General features: G+C 41.6%; 1 protein-coding gene across 2 annotated transcripts in view; it reads right to left on the bottom strand.

The window, feature by feature from the left end:
• mark2b (MAP/microtubule affinity-regulating kinase 2b) overlaps positions 1-16,936 on the bottom strand; it is a 50,334-nt gene extending 33,398 nt beyond the window's left edge. For both annotated transcript variants that reach the window (XM_071534436.1, XM_071534437.1), the window contains exon 1: positions 15,673-16,936. In XM_071534436.1, the coding sequence (XP_071390537.1) occupies positions 15,673-15,723 (51 nt within the window). In that variant the 5' untranslated portion in view covers positions 15,724-16,936. The remainder of the gene's footprint in view (positions 1-15,672) is intronic.
• Positions 16,937-18,979: the final 2,043 nt, after the last annotated feature.

Genomic DNA, 18,979 nt, shown 5'->3' with positions numbered 1-18,979 from the left:
ACAGAAACAAAATGAGCAGCATTTTGGGAAAAAACAAAAAGGTGTACTGCCTTATCCAGAGAAAGCTCTGAATAACTGAGCAGTAAAAGCACTGCTTACAAATTACTGATGCACTTTTATTGGAGCGGCATGAAAAAGACGGTTTCCCTCCATGTTCTCCCTTATTTAACTTTTAGCAAAAAGTATGACTACCAAACGTTCTGCTGTCCTACATTTTTTCCATTGTTTCTTTATAACATTTCTTTATTAAATTAAAATTCATAATTTTCCCTGTTGCATTTCACACTTAATATCTGGATATGAGCAGGTGCCAGTAAGAGCCCAAGCCAAACAATGATGCTAAGCAAACATCATCTGATAACACTGGTTCTCTGTTATACAGTCAAAGCATAGCTACTGGGACAGTGAGCTTCAAGTCTTGGTTTATTTTCCTATTGTTTAACTATGGTGTAACATAAAAGTCAGCCATGACCCATACACAAAAGCTGACCGTCCGCTCCTCTCATATTCATCTTTTGACGAGAAACTCATATGGAGCTGTAGCTGAATCAACAGAAAATAATACTTTATTACCCAATACTTACTCAGTTGACTGTATCTGTGTGACCTTAATTTGAACCCACACAGTGCAAGTACATCACTGCAGTGGTCCTTTGCACTGCGCCAGTCAAGGCCGGTGATGTGTAAAGTTATTCAATAGCCCATTAATATAGTAGTATAGAGTAAAATTGCTTCAATATATCTTATAGCTGACAGTAGGTCTTTCGAGACACACACACACACGCGAAAAGAAAAGAAAACTTTGCTGTGCTGGCAAGTTTAGCATGGTTGGCAAGCGCGATAGGGTTACAACTCCAGGACAGGGTCATGGCAATTGTGTGTGCGTTTGTGTGTGTGTGTGTGTGTGTGTGTGTGTGTGTGTGTGTGTGTGTGTGTGTGTGTATGATCTGAGTGGACAGGTGACAGGGATCAGGGTCAGAGGAGAGGACGACTGGCTCCAGGGTGACGAGACGCAAACACACTTGCACACACACACACACACACTAATACACTGAAATGTGAATACACACACACACACACACACACACACACACACACACACAGGCATGCACACACAGGTGCGGGTACACTGGCACGCGCAGCGGCGCAAATCACACACACCTCTTGGAGATTTGACACCAGAGAAGAGAGACGGGTCAGTGAAATTCACACTGTTGGTGCGGAGTGAAGAGGTTTGAACACATTATCCCTTCCTCTTATTCCCACCCCTCCCTCCTCTTCCTCTCACATCTACTGGTGATTTTATTCACCCAATTATCTCTCTCTAGCTTGAACAAATTAGAGACTTGCTCCATGGTGCAAATTACACACACACAAACCGCATTTTTTATCAGCGTCTTCCTCCTTCAACATCCCTTGGGTCACGGGAAACAGGGATAATCATGATTATTTCATTGTGTGCGCGCGTTTCTTGCTCCAGATGGTATGATCTAACGTCTGCGCCCCAACCACCCCCATGCTGACAGTGCAGACCTGCCCACAGTGTAATAGGCCAGATTAGGTTTTAATACAGACGGGTAAGAAACCGGGATTAAGAACGAATGACAGTTACATTTGGAAATCAAGGGGATTGGGGAAGGGCCTTCCAGTACACCAAGGCCTACTGTGGCACTGCGAGACAGAAATACATGAATTTTAATTTTGGATCATGTCATGTAGAGAGAGGGGGAGAGGGAGAGAGACAGACACAGAGGGTAATATGAGGATACCATTTAAGACAATGAGACCTAATCTGACCACACAAAGCTGATTTCTAAACCGGCTGGGCCGTCCTCACAGAGCTCTGTGTGTTCTCTCTCTCTCTCTCTCCCTCACTCGGCTTCACATTCATCTCTCTAGAGCACTGCTGTCCAAGATTCTGCCCTGCGCAACCCATTTTTGTCTTCCAAGGGGTTTCCTTAGAGTGATAAATTATTCTGTTTGGTCTGTTTTGATGCAATTTAAAAACATTGGAGAAGAGACTGTACATATCTGTCTGGTAATAAAAAACAAAACAAAAACAAATACAAAGTTTAGATTTTAAAGGGGCCGTTTAAAATGTCCTCTATTTATGATCAAAGATGTTTTATGCAATGTTAAAATTGTATTTTGTTTGACTGGTTATTTTAAGTTATTTCATATCAAATGTACATCCTTTTCACAGGCCGTTTTAGACAAACTCCGGTCAACACATCACAAATGGGGCATGTTCAAACGTTTTCCAGTTGAAACCTCCTTGCATTCAACGCACTACCGTTTCCTTTTAAACTTCCTGTTTGCTACATTTTGCTACGTTTTGGGGAAATTGAACATGCCCCTGGACTTGGTCCTGATTGTGGCTCCTCCCACTAAACAATTACTGAAATCCTTCCAATCAGGCCAGTTTGCAGCATTTGAAGTGACACATCCTGGAAAGCCTACACTCAACAGGTTTGCCTAATTTTAATTAGAGGAGCTGGTGTTGTCAGCCAATCAGAGTCAAATACTGTGACTGTTCAGTTAAATATTTAGTCTTCAAATTCACTGAATAAATATCATAAACTAAATGTATTTTGAAAACATTGTGAAGAACAATATTCTTGTCATTCAAAAATAAAAATAAACACACACACAATAACACTGAATAATATGGGACCTTTAAAAGGTAATGTCAATTTGTTGTATTTCTAAATATTCAAGGTTGACCTGCATGTTTTGGCCTGAGGTTCAGCACCTCTTACATTTCAGCCCTTGTCCTTCCATGTTCCAAGTTTGTGCGCTCTGACTCTATAGCCAGCCCCTAATCTATATATCCGTGTCTCCCTTCCTCCGTGTCTCTCCCCCCTCATTGCTTCAAATCATTTCTTCAGATGCTATTCAAAACTCACATATGCAAAAACAGTATGTTTGCATATGTGAGTCCTCAGGAAGCCAGCATCTCATTTTTTAAATCTCCAATAAATCTGTCAGTTTTTATCATCCCTCCCCTTTCTTTCAACTGTACCTTACACAGCCATATTTTATTTCCTTCATCCATCCACTTCCCCATCTTCTCTTCCCTTTCCTTATTTGAGAGTGAACAATAAAAATGGCCAACACTACTTTTAAATCTGCCAGTTACTGAACTATGGAGCATGTTTTATAGCTAGGTCTTCATCATGTATCAAATGTTTTAGTGGGATGCCTTGACTAATTTGCATTTTAGTCTGTACATTTCTGCTGGCACTTGTCATGTGGTGAAAACTGGTTCTGTGCTTTGGTTTAACGGAAAAATGCGTGAGTATTTCTCAATGAAAACAACTTCTTAGTTTGCAGTTGCAAGCAGCTGGTAAAGAACAACAGGCTGAAATTGATGTTTCCCTTTTAATAAATTATATAAGTATTAGAATCAGTGTGCAAAGTCTTTTTAATTCCATGAGATTCTACAGCTCCAGCACCTACATGCTGTTTTATAATGTGCAGATGTAAGCTTCTTTTGGTTTTCCTGCCTGTTTCTTACCTTCATCGTTTCTCTTTCAGTCAGTCCTCTAATCAAGACCTGCAAAGTAGTACTTCCAAGGTTTTCATGTAAACACAAGAAAGTATGTACAGTCAAATGGCTAAGTGCTGGGACGGTGAGCTAAATTTGGCTTTTATTGGTGGTGTCATTGTTTTCACATGGAGGCCAATAAGGACCCATAATGAAAAGCTGACAGTCAGTTCTTTTGCCTCATGACAACTCCATATTATACTGAGGATAAGCTAACAGCACATGGCCAATTTAAAGTGATCTAGACATCATGTGCTGATAAAATGTTTGACAGCATCTGTGGGTAGACGGACTTCTCCATTGCTAATAGTTGTGGTGTGACACATACACTTTGATATGTTTCTCAGTAGGTCCTTTTTTTTTTTTACAATTTGAAGAAAGAAAAGATGAAGAAATAAGCAATACATATCTCCATATAAGATTAGATAGGTCAACATTAGGAGCGGAACTGTACAGATAAAAAAATAAAATCCCGGTGTATTTGGTACAACACACTTGTTTTGGGATGCACAAGGGCAGAAAAGGAGTTTAGGATTAACCTTGTCTGGTGATTTGAATAACTACAGGCTAAAAAAAAAAAGGACAGCGGGTGGTGTAGAAAGTAGGGAGATCATCCATCAACCAGATGATCCGGGTTCAGGCCCCCATGTCAGCAAGCGTACTGGAGCAAGACACCGAATCCCTACCAGCTCCAGGGCTGCTGTTCTGTATCTGACCCTGACCTCTGACCTCTGAGGCGGGGGGGCAAGAGAGAACAGAACTTCCCTATAAGGACCATTAAAGTCACTAAAGTTTCCGCTATTATTTTCATTGTGGAAGAGGTGATGGTATAGCTGTCAACAGTAACATCTACCAAGTCAACTTTTTCCAGGTTATTCAGTTAATTATTTTTAAATTGAGCTTGATGTCACTTAATGCTAAAATTTGTTACAAAAATGCAAATTTAGCTCCAGCATTTAACATTATACTGAACACTGACTCCAAAATCATGGTATGTACCAAACCCTGCGCTTAAAGGATCGTTCCCCAACTAGTCAACGACTCCATTTCATAGGCCACTAACTTTATTAACTTTATCGTATCTTGTAAGCACTGTTTGATGCCGCTGAAAGGTACAGCAAGTTCAAAATCAAGCGTCCCTTCTTCTCAGAGTCCTCTTTCACTCTTCCAGACTCTCTTCAACTCTTTCCACTTCCTTCTCTCCTCTCCTCTTTCATGTCTGACTATTTTTGTCTTCTGATTCTTCCTTCATTTTTGGGCAGCTGCAGCCTGACACCCCCCCACATACATGCAAGCAGATACACACACACCGCTCCTCTCTCCCCCTGTTATAATTATAGACGTGTTGGAGGACAATACGTGACATCATTGTTTTGTTCTCACGTTACTCTCTGATGCTGCGTCTGACTCATGTAGACCAACTTAGAACCACACACACACAGTGCAGCAAAGCATGCGCTAACTTAGGCTTTATAACCACTGAATCCACTCAGAAGACACCCCCCCCCCCCCCACACACACACACACACACACACACGCACGGTGAACACTCACTGACACATGTTAACATTTACAGCCGAGAGCCATTTAATGCCACATTGCAAACACAAGCATGCGCACATGACTGACACACACACACACACACACACAGCAGCAGTAATGTTAATCCAAGGCGGTCCTGGTTGTGTTTTGACTCGAGCCTCATTATCACTGACCTTTACTAATCTCAGTTCTGGGAGGGAGCCACATACAACCAGATGGAATTTTACACACCATGTTCAGAAAGAAACCATAAAGGAGAGATCAAGTCAACGTCTCAACCACAATTATTCTTACAGACTCCCGTTCTTAACTACTGTACAATGGCTGCACTTTGTTAAAGTTTTAACACATGCGTGAGTTGTATCTAAAACAGAGCCTTGAGGTTTTGACTATAAATTAATTGCGTTGTCTGCTTGTATGAAGCCAATCAAAGTGTATGGGACTCTGCAGCGGCGTAGCTAATGCTAATATGCAATTGAGGGCTACTAGGCAATCGTTCCGCTTTACCATTCCCATTGTACAGACTGTGTTAAGGTCGTGCTGTCTATCAAGAAACCTAACACATCGCAATATCATTCCAATTTTTGCACAATTCTAAATATTACAAAATATGGTGCATATATGGAAAAAATGCATTAAAATGTCAAAATTTCAGTATAATTAGCTAAACTAGTAAACTGGTTAGCTTGCCATTTTGTGCTAGAGGCCTGCATAACCTTTTTAAAAAAAAGAAAAAAGAAACCAACCAAGATGCAATGCAATACTCAGTGCCCCCAGTTTTGCAAGGCACAATTCTTAAATCCTGCTATGAACTTTTCAAACTGCATTTTTTTGTTAATACTGCATTAGAACCTGCTGTTAACAAACTAAATGTAGTCAAACTGTTCCCTCTCATTTGAAAAAGGCCTAATGAGTCGCGCTGCCACTTCCTGACCAAGAGCAACTAAAGTTTGTCACTGTAACTTCAGCCAAGAGGCTTGACAGAACATAGAAGACAGCAGATGGACACCTATGCAGTTAATTACAGATTGCACACCCAAGTAATGTGTAAAAATGGCAAATAATGTCCTTAAGGGTAGTGAAATGTCAAAATTAATTAAATTTAAGAGTAACGAGCTGCAAACCAATTATGAGGTTTAATTGGAAGCCTTGAGGACCAGGTAAAATTTTTCCCAATTTTCAGAGACAGAATTTGATATTACACCATTATTTGGTGTTCCTATCCAGCCTAAAAATACAAGTTAAAAATATCAATACTTGATCTATTGACACAATATTCTGCGAGAACATATTCCAGTATTATAAAGCAGTATTTTCTCCCGCAGCCCTACTTATCAACCAGAGCTATATGCGGAACAAACAAGCGCAGAACAAAGAGGGTTTTATTGAAAGCGTAACACACCCGCATACAAAAGCTCCTACATTATACTGAAATTTGTGGGTGGGAAGACACACACACACACGTACACACACACGCACAACACACACACCTCCTGACTCCAGGTCTTGATGGCTGTGTTGCCATGGAGATTTGTCGCTCGCTGAATCCTGCCCTCTCTCCCGACGTTGGTTCCTATCTCTTCTATCCCTCCTTCATTTTCTCCTGCTCCCTCCCTCCTCACCCCTCCACCACTCTGTGGCCAGCCTTTCTCTTCCTACCCTTCTATTCATACATTTGTATTTCTATTTATTCATGCTCTATTTTAATTCTAAGATGGGTTTCCAGCAGGAATGTCAAGAACACACACATCCTAGAGTTGGTCCTGATATTGCCGTATACTGGGGTGTCTGAAAATGGTCAATGAATCATATTTAATACCCTAATTTAATACTATGTTGTTTTCAATATACTTGCTATTTAATAATCATTATGTGTAACAATGCCACCAACTGTTGCGGCTGGAGCTACTAACTGGAACTACTAGCTAATTACACTGCTATCCCCACAGGTAATAACTTCGGGGTGGACTCAACCACTCTGATGAGAAGGAAATGAAAAGGACGGAAGTTGAAAGGCTGGCAAGTGCCAAAGAGAAATGCTACTGCACCAGTTTGACAGTTCTTCAGGTTCAAGTCGGACAATGAGGGAAAGCCAGTTGAACTGCACCAGGTTGTACGCAAGCTTTGCATGATAGGATGGAAAATGGCAAATGATGGAAATACAACCATCAAATGCCAAGCTCCTTACATCGACGTCACACAAAATAACTTGAGGACATGTGCAACATGCGCTCAGTACAGCCGGGAATGCCCCACTTCCACACAGCCTAAACCAGACAAAGTAAAAATGCTTGTGTTTTTGGCCAGAAACCTGAAGGTACAGTAGCTATTAGACTGTGTTTATTTATTAGATTTTATTAGAGCAAATCCCATGAAACTTGTTTTCTCTGTAATCTCAGTGATCTCATTTTATCCAACTTTGTTTGGCTGACTAGACTCACTAATAACAAACATTTTTTTTTTAATGAATCAAAAGAGGCAATGGGAACTAAAAGAAGTGGGTTAGGCTGTGGTATTTGCTGTTGGATTCATGTATTTTTAAAATTCACTTTAAAGTTCTACGCATTCATGAAGGCCAGGTCGAAAACATTTTGTCTGCAATGGGAATTAAGTTCTCTATTAAAGACAATTTTTGTCGAGTGCAACCCCACTTTTTTTAACACTAGGATAACGCGACCAGTCTGAGCGCAAAAGCCTCTTTATATTTATTCAAATTCTTTGTCATCTTGGTGTAGACTACGTTTGGCCACATGCACTCAAGCAAGTGTCGCACTTGATGATTTATATGAAGCAATGACTGCCGTCAGGCCTACTTACTGCTTTTAAGATCAATCAAAATAAAGATCTTTGCATCACAGTAAATGTCTTTCAGTGACAAAATAGAACATGAATTCATCACACCTGTGGTCTAATAATCATACTATAAAGCAAGGAATCTCTGTCTGTATGTGTGTCCTTCGCATATCTCGAGAACCGTTCGTCCGATCTAATTCACACTTGGCGGGTGCATTGCTGGGGACCCAAGGACATGCAGTGTCGTGTGTGAAGTTGTTTGGATGAGCGGTTCTCGAGAAGGCCAAGCAATCAGCCCGTACCGGACAGGCATGTTTTGAATGGGCACTGCACTAGTTAATAATGAATGATGTAACCTACTGGCGGAGACAATGTAGCAGGAATTTGGTAACTACACTGATAGAAGCATGGTATTATGACAGATCCGCACCGCTGGGACATTATTCACATTACCATGACAAAATCATAAAATATGGACACAATATTGTGACATAAAAAACTGACATTGCCCAACCCTAATACATACACATCTGCATGCGGCTATGGGTCAGACAGATCGATGAAAACATTCCAACAACACACAGGTCTACAAGCAGCCTGGCAGGATATCACCCCAAAAAATGGGTAGTGCAATTTCTTTGTCAAATATTGTGATTACACTATATGAATTACACAGCTTTTTTAGCTAGTTTAGGAAGCCATCTGAAACATCTTTCCATTTAACAGTGTTCCCACAATCAGTTGGACATCAAATTCAAAGACTTTCATGGGCTTATCTGGTGAAATTATAGGCAGAATTGGCATGCTTTGGGGTAAGACATGACATAGGTAAAAATTAGACATTATAGAGGTCTCATTTTTTTCATTGATTTTAAAACTGCTGCTATACTGTATAATGCAAATACCATCAAAGAGTTTTCCTCAGGATGTGAAGTGTTGATCCTTGGACAGAGAGAGGTCCAGAGAGCTGAGGCATATTGATGAATTTGGATGCAATATTTTAATAAAATAATCAAGCACTTTCAAGGCCACCCATTAATTTCCAGAAACGTCATTTTCTCAAATCAACAAACTTTCAAGGATTTTCAAAGCCTGTGGGAAGCCTACTTTAAGGAAAACTTCAAGCCTCTTGCCATTTGGAAACTGTAGCAGTCATGATTAGAATTTCAATATATTTTCTGATTAATTGTCCATTTATTGCTAGTGTGCTCTCCTCTGTATAGTCTCCTGTCTCAAACACTGCGGGCCAGTCTCTATGCATACTCACATCAACTCGATCTCTGCTCCCCGGCGCACACGCGCACACACACACACACACACACACACACACACGGCTAAGTAAACTTGTGAGAGGCCCCTTACTTTAGCAAGGTGGTGCCACGCTGGGTCTCAGTTTGCTGTGAATGCAGTGTCGTGTGTGTGTGTATGTGTAAGTGTTCTTGCACTGGATTACCCTAACTCCCTAGGGTATGTGGGTATGTGTGTATATATGTGTGTGTGTCAAACCAATTCAGAGCTCTGTTTGCTCTGTTGCTGTCACAGTTGGGACCCACTGCACAGCAGTTACTTCCCTGCATGCCCTCGCTCTGCTGCTATGCAACTATGAGTGTGCATGTGTGTGTGTGCAACGCATGTGGACCATACCAGTAAACGCATCTGTGTAGCTTTCAGAGGGTGGCTGATTTAAAAAGCTGGTGAATAAATGCATGAATAGGATGGAGGGAATGACAGTTTTGAGAATGAAGGGATGGATAGCAGGACGGATTTAGAACAGGAGACTTAAAACGTAACAGCATCGAGACAAAGACGAGACAAAAAACTCTTAACAAGTGACTCAAACTTGTATTCCATTACAAGAAATGGCGACCTATGAATTTAAATATATAAAAATACTAGGTGGAGGAAGATTGCTGCTGATATATACTACATTATTTACAAAAAAATAAATGAAATTGTTTATTTTCTATGATTAAAAAGCATGATTTGTCTTTAAGGATGCACTTAATTATGTATTAGGGTTCATGTAGATTTTTACATATTTTGGGTGTGTACTCCCTGCAAATCAAAGATGGGACATTATTAGGCCAACTATCATGGCTTGCTTATTCCAGCTGCTCCCTATGTGATAAGCCTGATTTTACCATCCTGACCAGATTTCATGATCAGCCGAGTTTTGTGACTCAGATATTGAGGACTTGGCACTGACCGTCAGCATAGCTAATCTCGTGGTGTGAGAGGGGTTAAAAGGACTCGGTCTCTTTCCTCCCATTCAAGTTGCAGACCAGTCGGGGCCACTGACTGTAGTTCAAACTAGTTTAATTTCCAAAACTGGAAACGGGACAAATCTGTGTGTGAGATAGACGACAACAAAAATCTCTGTCAGAGGCCGTCTTAGCCTTGGGAAGTACGTTTTGGAGTGTGAGATAATTATCTCGCCACTTCGACTTGGGCGTAGCACTGAGCGTACACATTATGGTGGCTTGCTCGGTGTTTACCACCAACTGTGTACTTCCAAATTTGTGATAAAATTAACTTGTGCTTAACCATAACATGTTTGGTTTTAGACAACTAATATGTTTGCTAACGTCTCAGCTTTTTTATCTGTAGTTTTGTGCAGTGTTGTCTTTATTCTTGCATTCTCAAACTCAATTTTCTCCAAACATTACAAGTAAATAAAATGCCAGTGTGAAAAAAAAATATAGGAAGAGATAGGAAGAGAGAATTACAACGAAGACGTGAGAAAGAAATTCACACTCATGCACCTAAATGACGTCAAATCCTCTAAATCGCAGGTCTACAGTTGGCGGCCACACCCACCACCCAGCTCAACTGGAAGGGCCTGTTCTACCCCACTCCCTCATACAATCCAACGCACACCTATACATACATACACACACACACACACACACACAAAGCAGTGAGGTGTACTGAACTTCACTGCAATTGTTGGCTAAACAACCAGCCAGCAGTGTGCGTTTTGTCCGGACACACACTCACCCACACATAAAGATATTACTAAAATCCAGAAGGACTTGTCTGTAGCCTATGTGTCTATCTAGTGAAATGTTTTATAGGAGACTGGAACCTATGGTCTAATATGGCTGAGAAGACCCAATAAATTAACATGTACTTGTCTTATCAACTCACTAATTGCGTGAGTCTGGGTGTGTGTATGTGTGAGAAAGAGGAGGGAGTGTTGGCGTACGCCTGTGAGAATGAATGTGTATGTGATTAAGTGAATGATCTAGTGTGTGCATGTGTATGTGTGTGTGTGTGTGTGTGTGTGTGAGAGTGTGTGAGGCAGGTTCTCTGTTGCTAGGGCCCTGGCTAGCTTTGTCTCTCTGTTCATCTGCCTAGTGACTGGTCTGGTATGGAGAGAGCCATAATTTATGGTTTCCTGGGCGGAACGGCAACGTGTGTGTGTGCGCGCGCACGTGTGCTATAGATTGCCGATGCGATGACTCATTCAAGAGGAGCATGGATGCAGACGGGCAAAAAGGTGAACACTGGAATATTAAAACACACCTCTTCTCCAACATGCCTCTCTCTGTGTGCACACACACATTCGGTACGGCTCTCTCTCATCTATATTGAATTTCCAGCTCCACAGCTTGCTGTAAGATTCTGTGCTAGGCTTTCACACTCCCAAGGTGTCAGGTGAATTGATACCAACCCGTTCTCTACAGTCACATTTCCAAGCTGTGTTTCCCCTGTAAGTCTTTGTAGCTGTGGTGGATGGTGGCAATTTGGATTTTGATTCTGCAACTGTCCCCGATTCGGTCCTAGAGCAGGTTACAACGCTCAAACTGTTTGACACTGGATAATTTACTATGAGAGTACTAATTCTAAACATTACAACCAAGTGGAAATTGGTCTTGGTTGTAATTTATTCAGATTCTCATTTTCTGTACACAAGGAATCTTTGAATTGGACATATTAAGGGATCAAATCCCCCACACCTCGACATGAGGAGGATCCAGCTTCCTCGGCTAGTGTGCATCCACCCAAACAATGAAATGGAGGATGAAGAAACAATTGAAGAGGCAGACCAGTATTTCTAGCTGCAATTTCTGTCTGTCTTTTCGGAGGACGTGGCTGAATGAATAGCGGGGGAACATTGTAAAACAGGAAATCGGACAATCAAGTGATTCAGTCATGTCTGTGGAAGTGGACAAGGCCTAAATGAACCCTACAGTAGAACAGGTCCACCATGAATGATGCAGCACCTTGTTTTGGGCGTATATTGCAACAACCGAATATCCCATTATAGGGGAGACCCGCTTCATTATTGCATTTATGTGAATATTGGGCTGGTACCACACTAAATTAGTGTGTCAGTATCAGAATTTCCTCTGTACTAAAATCCAATACCAAGAACCATGTGTAAAATGTCAATACAATGTTTGATCTCCATCTTTTTGGCCCAATGGCCCCAAACTAATAGTCTGTGGTGTTCGATACAAACAGAGGCAGTACTCTCTCTTGGTCAGTCACTGTCAATGAAACAGGTTGATCGGTAATCATCATTAATGAGCTGCAAAATCCTTCTATCCCAATTTTCTCTTTTTAAACATAAACTTCACATAGTTTGTGAACTCAGTTTGCCAGCCATGTGTACAAAAGGTTAGTGGGCCCTGGGGACAAGTCAAATCAGTCGCAATTAATTAATTGTAAAACATGAAAAAAGTCAACCAGTTTCTCTCCATTCAAATAAAGTTGACTTGCAGGGAGACAAAGATATTTAGTGAATATCTGCTGATACTGATCAGCAGATCGATGACCCAGGTCTAAATATAGGCTATATTCCAGTCTCTCCTTCACACAAAGACAGACAGTCCTATGTGTCAACACTGAGGGGGCCTTAATGTTCGGTGCCATCTTGTCCTGCATCTTGAGACCTGACACCGTGGGCTTTCTATACATGGCCTTTTAGACAGACAGTGAGTGTGTGTGGGTGTAGCCGTCCATGACCTATCACCTACAAACTCAGTTGAGGGCTAGCCGTGACCCCAAACCCATTTCTTTCACCCCTAAAACCTCACCATGTGTTGTGGATGTGTGAGTGACAAAAGACAAAAGCAGAGGAAAGAGATGGAACGGGACTTTGTCTGCTAGACTTAGTGAAGGTTAATGACCATGTGTTTATATGAGTGTGTGTTATACAAATCTATGTCCAACACACACCTGACTTTCAATATGGCATCAACTTGAAAGATCCCAGTACTCATGATAAGGCCGTGTAAGTGTGCACGCGCATGTGTTTGTGACAGCTGTAGTAGAAGGCTTATATAATTAACTGCATTGTCACTGACCTCTGTCCCAGGTAAGGGTGCAGCCATGTGAGAATATGAGTGTGTGTGTTTACTTACACCTACACACATACCAGCCTAGCTGCCAATCTGCTTTCGTGTATACTCTACCTTTTCTTATTCCCTGTTCCAAAGTGCGTGCACACACGCACACACCTTATGACGACAGCAGTGATCCACTGACACAAGCCAGTACACACACACACACACACACACACACACACACACACACACACACACAGTGAGATCATGGTATCAACAGACAACTTCCGTCAGCATTTTATTTGTACAAGAAGCACAAGGCAGACAGAATCTTAACAGTTTGGACCTTTGTGTCTCCACCACCAAGAGGTTTACCCATTGGCTGTTAAGAGCAGATCTGCAGCATGATTGGTTGTAGAGCTGCCATTTACACACCAGGGTTGGGCTTTCAATGTTTCAGGTAAAAAACTGTTCCATCAACAGAGGAAGCAGTACGGGGGTGTGTATGTGAAATTCTTGTGGTTGTGTGAGAAGACTGTGGGAAAATTCATAATGTTTAGCATTACTCCCTTTACACTTCAAACGCTGGTCTAATGTTTCTTCGCTAGGCGCTGTCATTTTGTGAGAAATAAGTTGCCACATTTGTCCTAATGAGCAAACTTGAAGCTAGTCGTTATACCCAGTAGTTGGGAATGAGAAATGCTAACAAAGCTAACAAATGGATCTGATTTTCAGTTAACTCCTGTTGTGCCAGTGCAAGAAAGTTGTTCACCACAATATGACAACTGTCCAGAAGAAAGCACTATAATTTAAGATGTCAATATGTGCTTTGGCACATGATACTAAAATAACATTTCCCCAATTCATACAAAGCATAGGGTAAAGCAGATGTTTCTGTGTGTGTGTGTGTGTGCTGTCTTTGTTTGCTGTATTTATGGTACTACAATCACCAAAGCAATTGACCGATTGCACAAACAATACATCATTCCAAAACCTCACCACAGCTACATCCAAATACCTGTACCAACCCAAGCGGCACAAACACAGACGCCTGCACACACATGCTGACATCATCCCTGACTACACTATCAACATCAAGAGACACAACCAGATTTTTCCATCCAACACACACGGTCAAAAGTTTTTTCAATTTAAAACACATACAACACGAGGCTCATCAACAACAGTCCAAGTAATGCAAGGAATTATCTGTATTGGAAACTATAAGTAGCGTTCTTTGTGTGTGTGGGCGGCTCTTTTATAGTCACAATGAATCTACTAGATAATATAGTCTACAAGATTAAGACAGATGTTGTGGACTGGGAAGCAGGGGCCTTGTTCCAGCCTTGTAATGATTTACAGAGCACAGCCAGGGTTTTCCTTGCCTTTTAAACTCCTAGGCAGACCACCAAAGTGTTTTCTCTGACCATCTGAATGGAAACACGAAATGTACAATCTTTTATCTCCAGTTTACACAACCTTTAGAATTTTAATCTGACACCTGATGAATGACTTCTAATAGTATCTTTTCCTCCCCTCTGCTATTCTGGGTAGTTGCCAGTAGACTTATTTTAGCTCAAAATGGGTAATGCGTTGTTTGTTGTTTGTGTGTTACTAGAGACCTTTCAACCACCCCCTGTCCTGGTGTAAAACCCACCTTAATGGTGACATTACCAGCTAAGCCTTTGTAAAAGCCAGGGGGAAACCCTGGGAACCGACCACAACACTACTACTGGTTTTAAGTCTCCCTCTATTCGAATGGCGCTCTAAAGGAACATAGATGACTTTGTGTCTGCTAGTCATCAGAATAGAATGACATTTTTACTGTAGTTACGACTTCCTATTCCAAACTACAATGGATTTCTTCAAGATCCTAAAGCAAACACAGGGGCTTGGTGGATTACTCCCCACCAAAGTCTACTTTTTCATGAAGTCAACTTCCCAACTGACATTGGGTTGTTTATGACACTTTATAATGGAGTATCAATATAATGTAATCAATGCAAAGCTCAGCATGTTTTACAGTAAATTAAAAATAAATAAGGCTAAATTGTTGATTCTATGCTTCTGATTTGACAAAAACTACATGGAATTTACGTGAATGTGACTAGGAGTTTATTGTATTACAACAAGCTAAATCTATGAACTGTCAAGTAGGAGGACATGCCCTGACACACAGTCTAAACAGCAACCTACATTTGTGTCTTTGTCCAGCTAGGAGTGGGAAACCCAATGTGAGTGCGTAGGCAAGCTGGCGAATGATAATATAATACTTCCATGGGTGAATCACTGCTGGGGTAGCAAAGACAACAGAGAGAGAGAGAGAGAGAGAGAGAGAATGCAAAGACAACTAGACTCTGTGGAAGGCCAAATAGGGGCTGACATTGTCTGTCCAGAGCAATCTAAACAATCCAGGAGTATCTTAAAATAAGTGGATGGATATGCTTATAAAAATACAATAACGTGACTTTGGCAAGTTAACTTAGTTATAAATCTTACCTGTGCAGCTGAATTTTCAATGACTTGCACCAGTGGGGTTCTTGTTGACATTTTTGAAAGACTTAGATTTGCCAAAAAAGGGGAGGTCGAAAGGAATGATTCCTTAGTGTCTATTGTGCATTTAAAATTTGTGACAACGGTGGCCCCTTTTGTGCAGCTGATGGTGGGGACAATTTCCAATAGCTGTCCAGTGCTAGCCAGCTAGCAACACGACAGACAGCCCTTGAATCAACAAGTTGAATCCCACATCAGCGGCTAGCTAAGTTAGCCAGCTAGCTAGCAACTAGCTAGCAGCAACCACACGTCCCATGTTTGTCAACAAGAACAAAACAGGAAAAACAGATATCCTCTTGAGCTTCTGTCGAGGTTTGAGACCATTCAATTCTCAATCAGCGTTTATCAACGTCGAAAGCGGCTAGCAAGCTATCAGGCTCACGATATGACGTTTTGGCCAGCTAGCTAAAGGGTGCTAGCTTGAGGAAAAGTTGGGCAACGGTTGTTGAGAGCAAGACAATGTTCATTTAGGTGGCTGGCATACTAACTAGTCAGACTGCTAACTAACGTCCGAGGAAGCCCCAACTGCCAACGAAATCTAAAATGAATGTTTATCCAACGTAGTTTTCATAACGCAGTACCAGCGCCCGTTTTTTCTTCTTCTTGCAGAGGTGCTTCCTTTGAGGTTTCAAATCAAGTCCGGGGTCTACAAACTTTCAGGCCGAAGTTATCCCCGGCGAGGTCTCGACCTTCCCGATTCGCACAAAACAATTCAAAATCTTCCGAACGAGATATCCGGGATGGAGTATCCTAAAAGTTAAAAGCAACACCATGTAAAATGGTCACATGGCAGGTGAGAAAATCGAATTAATTTGATGAGCTAGCTAACTGGCTAGCCGATGTTAGCCCATGTAGCTAGCTAGTTCGGTGTTTCTGTCGAAGCAAAGCTAGCTAGTTAGCTTATCTTCCAGCGGCCGCAGCGGCACTGCCACAGAGCAATCCACAAAACTCAAAATCCACGGAAATCACCGTCGGTCTTCCTTGTGTTGCGTGATTCGAATAAGGTCGTTCACAAGTGCTGCACTGCAGTGTGGCGATATACCAATTCGTCCCGTCGGTATACCGATTGCTATTATTCCCTTGACGAGCCGACTAAAGAAAGAATCATCAAGTTGTAAAATCCATTATCGGCAACGGGGGGTTTTCTCGTTAGGAGGTGCGTGTCAACGGGCGACGGGGGGAGCGAGAGGCGAGGAGCTGCGCCCGAATGCAGCCTATGCGCACGATCTAGCCTTGATACCGGAACAAGCTCGCGGCAACATGGCTGCTTGCACCACGACTGAAGAGGAGGATGGGAGGGAGAAGGGGGACTTGCTGCATTCGGCTGCACTCGGCTCTTTCCGGGGAGTTTACAGGTGTGTAGGTGACCGCTTGAATTCTTCCAGCCTACTGAGCCTAGTTAATGGCAGGTGCAGATTAAAGGAGGATGCTGTCTGTTCTTCACTTATTGCCAGATATGTAGTTAGTGGAGGGTAAACTTACCTTTTACAATTTTAACTTTTACATTTTTTCGTTTATGAAATAGACTTTGTCCAAATTAATAAGCTAATGTAAATCATTATGATATAAAATCACTGCATTCATTGTAGTAGGAAGTGTCAGACTGATGTAGGCTACATGTAAATTAAACATAAAACAACCAATATCACAAAAATTTAATTATATAATTGTTTTTTGTCACAGAGCAAATCTCTCAGATTTCTTTTACTTACTTACATATAGTTAGTTACGCTCTCTCTCTCTCTCACAAACACACACACACTTTTTCCTATTTCTTTCCTATCTTCCCATGGTCTGTACTGGCCACCTCAAGCCTGCTGGGTTGCCAGATATCTCTACATTGAAGTCAAATCCCCCTTTTCTTTCACCCGTCATGCTCAGTCTTTTCCTCGCACTTCAGAGGCCAGGCCACAGTCCCTTTTACATAATCTCAAACAGCCTACAGGGATGTCAGAGCAAAAGTAAAAGGGACGGCACACCTCATCGTTCCCCCCATTCATTCATTCATTCATTCAGCAGTGTGTGTGTGCCACCACAGCAGGAAAACTACCACACCAATTTACCACTAGAGCAAAAAAACATTGGTTTATACTATTTTCTTTCTTATACACAAGCATGTACTGAATCTATGTTTTAGGTTTTAGGTTGTTTCAGGATATGGAACCAAAACCAACTCGACCCTTAACCACCTCTGATACAATGTCATGGGAGAGACTTGTTCACTTTCACTCAGAGCATAGTTCATTTGTTTCCCTCAGACAGAAGAAGTGGAGAATAGAGAGTCTTTTTCACAGCAGAGAATCTGTGTTAACCTAAGTATATAACACAAATGAGAATGTGATACTGTCTTGATCCCCAGGAGGAAATCCTCTTTTCTCTCTTCCCCCTCCCTCCACAGAGAGGTCAGAGGTCAGGGTCAGCTTTAGAACAGTACATCTCTGAGCTGGTGGGGATTCAGTGTCTTGCTCACAGGCACTTCGGGAGGGATTTTAGGTGGAGAGTGAGGGGAAATTTTTTTTTCCCTGTCATGCCCCATGTCATTCCCTAACAAACCATGTATTGCACAAGAGAAACCTAAAATCTCCTAGGAAGATATTTACATTTATTCAGCTCTTTCTGACATGGAGAAACACATTGAGTTTGCCATCAGTGTATATTCAGACATGACTGCCCAAGTCAGGACTGGTGGATTTTATTGGGCTTTTTTATTTTTAATTTTACTTGTCTGAGGCCTTAGCCATGTAAAAATAGAGTCTGGTCAGGTTGCACTATAGACACCATTTGCCGCCATGGCTCTAAATCTAAGAAGTGCCGGTTGCAAATATGTAATAATGCTCTCCATAAGTGTGAAAATGAGATGCTAACAGCTGGCATAGACTTTCCAAGTTACTTAGCAACAGCCATGGGGCATGATCACGACGCTAATAACATGGCTGCCATTGAAAGCGGCAATGTCCAAACTCTGCTGAACAATAGCTAGAAAATAAAAAAAGGGAAAATCACATCCCGATGATGCAAGAAGTGTAATCAAGACTGTTATATGGAACACAAACTCTTCTGTTTCTGTGCATAATGGTGTATTCACAACTATCAGCCTAGTTACCTCTGACTCATATTGGACAGATTTGGGGCCAGAGGCTTCATTGAACATAACAGAACATACCCACCTATAAACTTAATCTATGACAGTATTCCCACTTATTCAAATGGGTTTGATAGAGTATACCCACTTTTTCAGTGGGTGTAATTAAGT

Source organism: Centroberyx affinis, unplaced genomic scaffold, assembly GCF_046629955.1.
Source record: "Centroberyx affinis isolate AG114_WGS23_722 - 3 ecotype Tasmania unplaced genomic scaffold, CSIRO-AGI_Caff_v1 ptg002542l_1, whole genome shotgun sequence".
In the NCBI taxonomy this organism is placed as follows: domain Eukaryota; kingdom Metazoa; phylum Chordata; class Actinopteri; order Beryciformes; family Berycidae; genus Centroberyx; species Centroberyx affinis.
The sequence above is the reverse complement of the archived record's forward strand: the minus strand, read 5'-3'. Positions and strand labels throughout refer to the sequence as shown.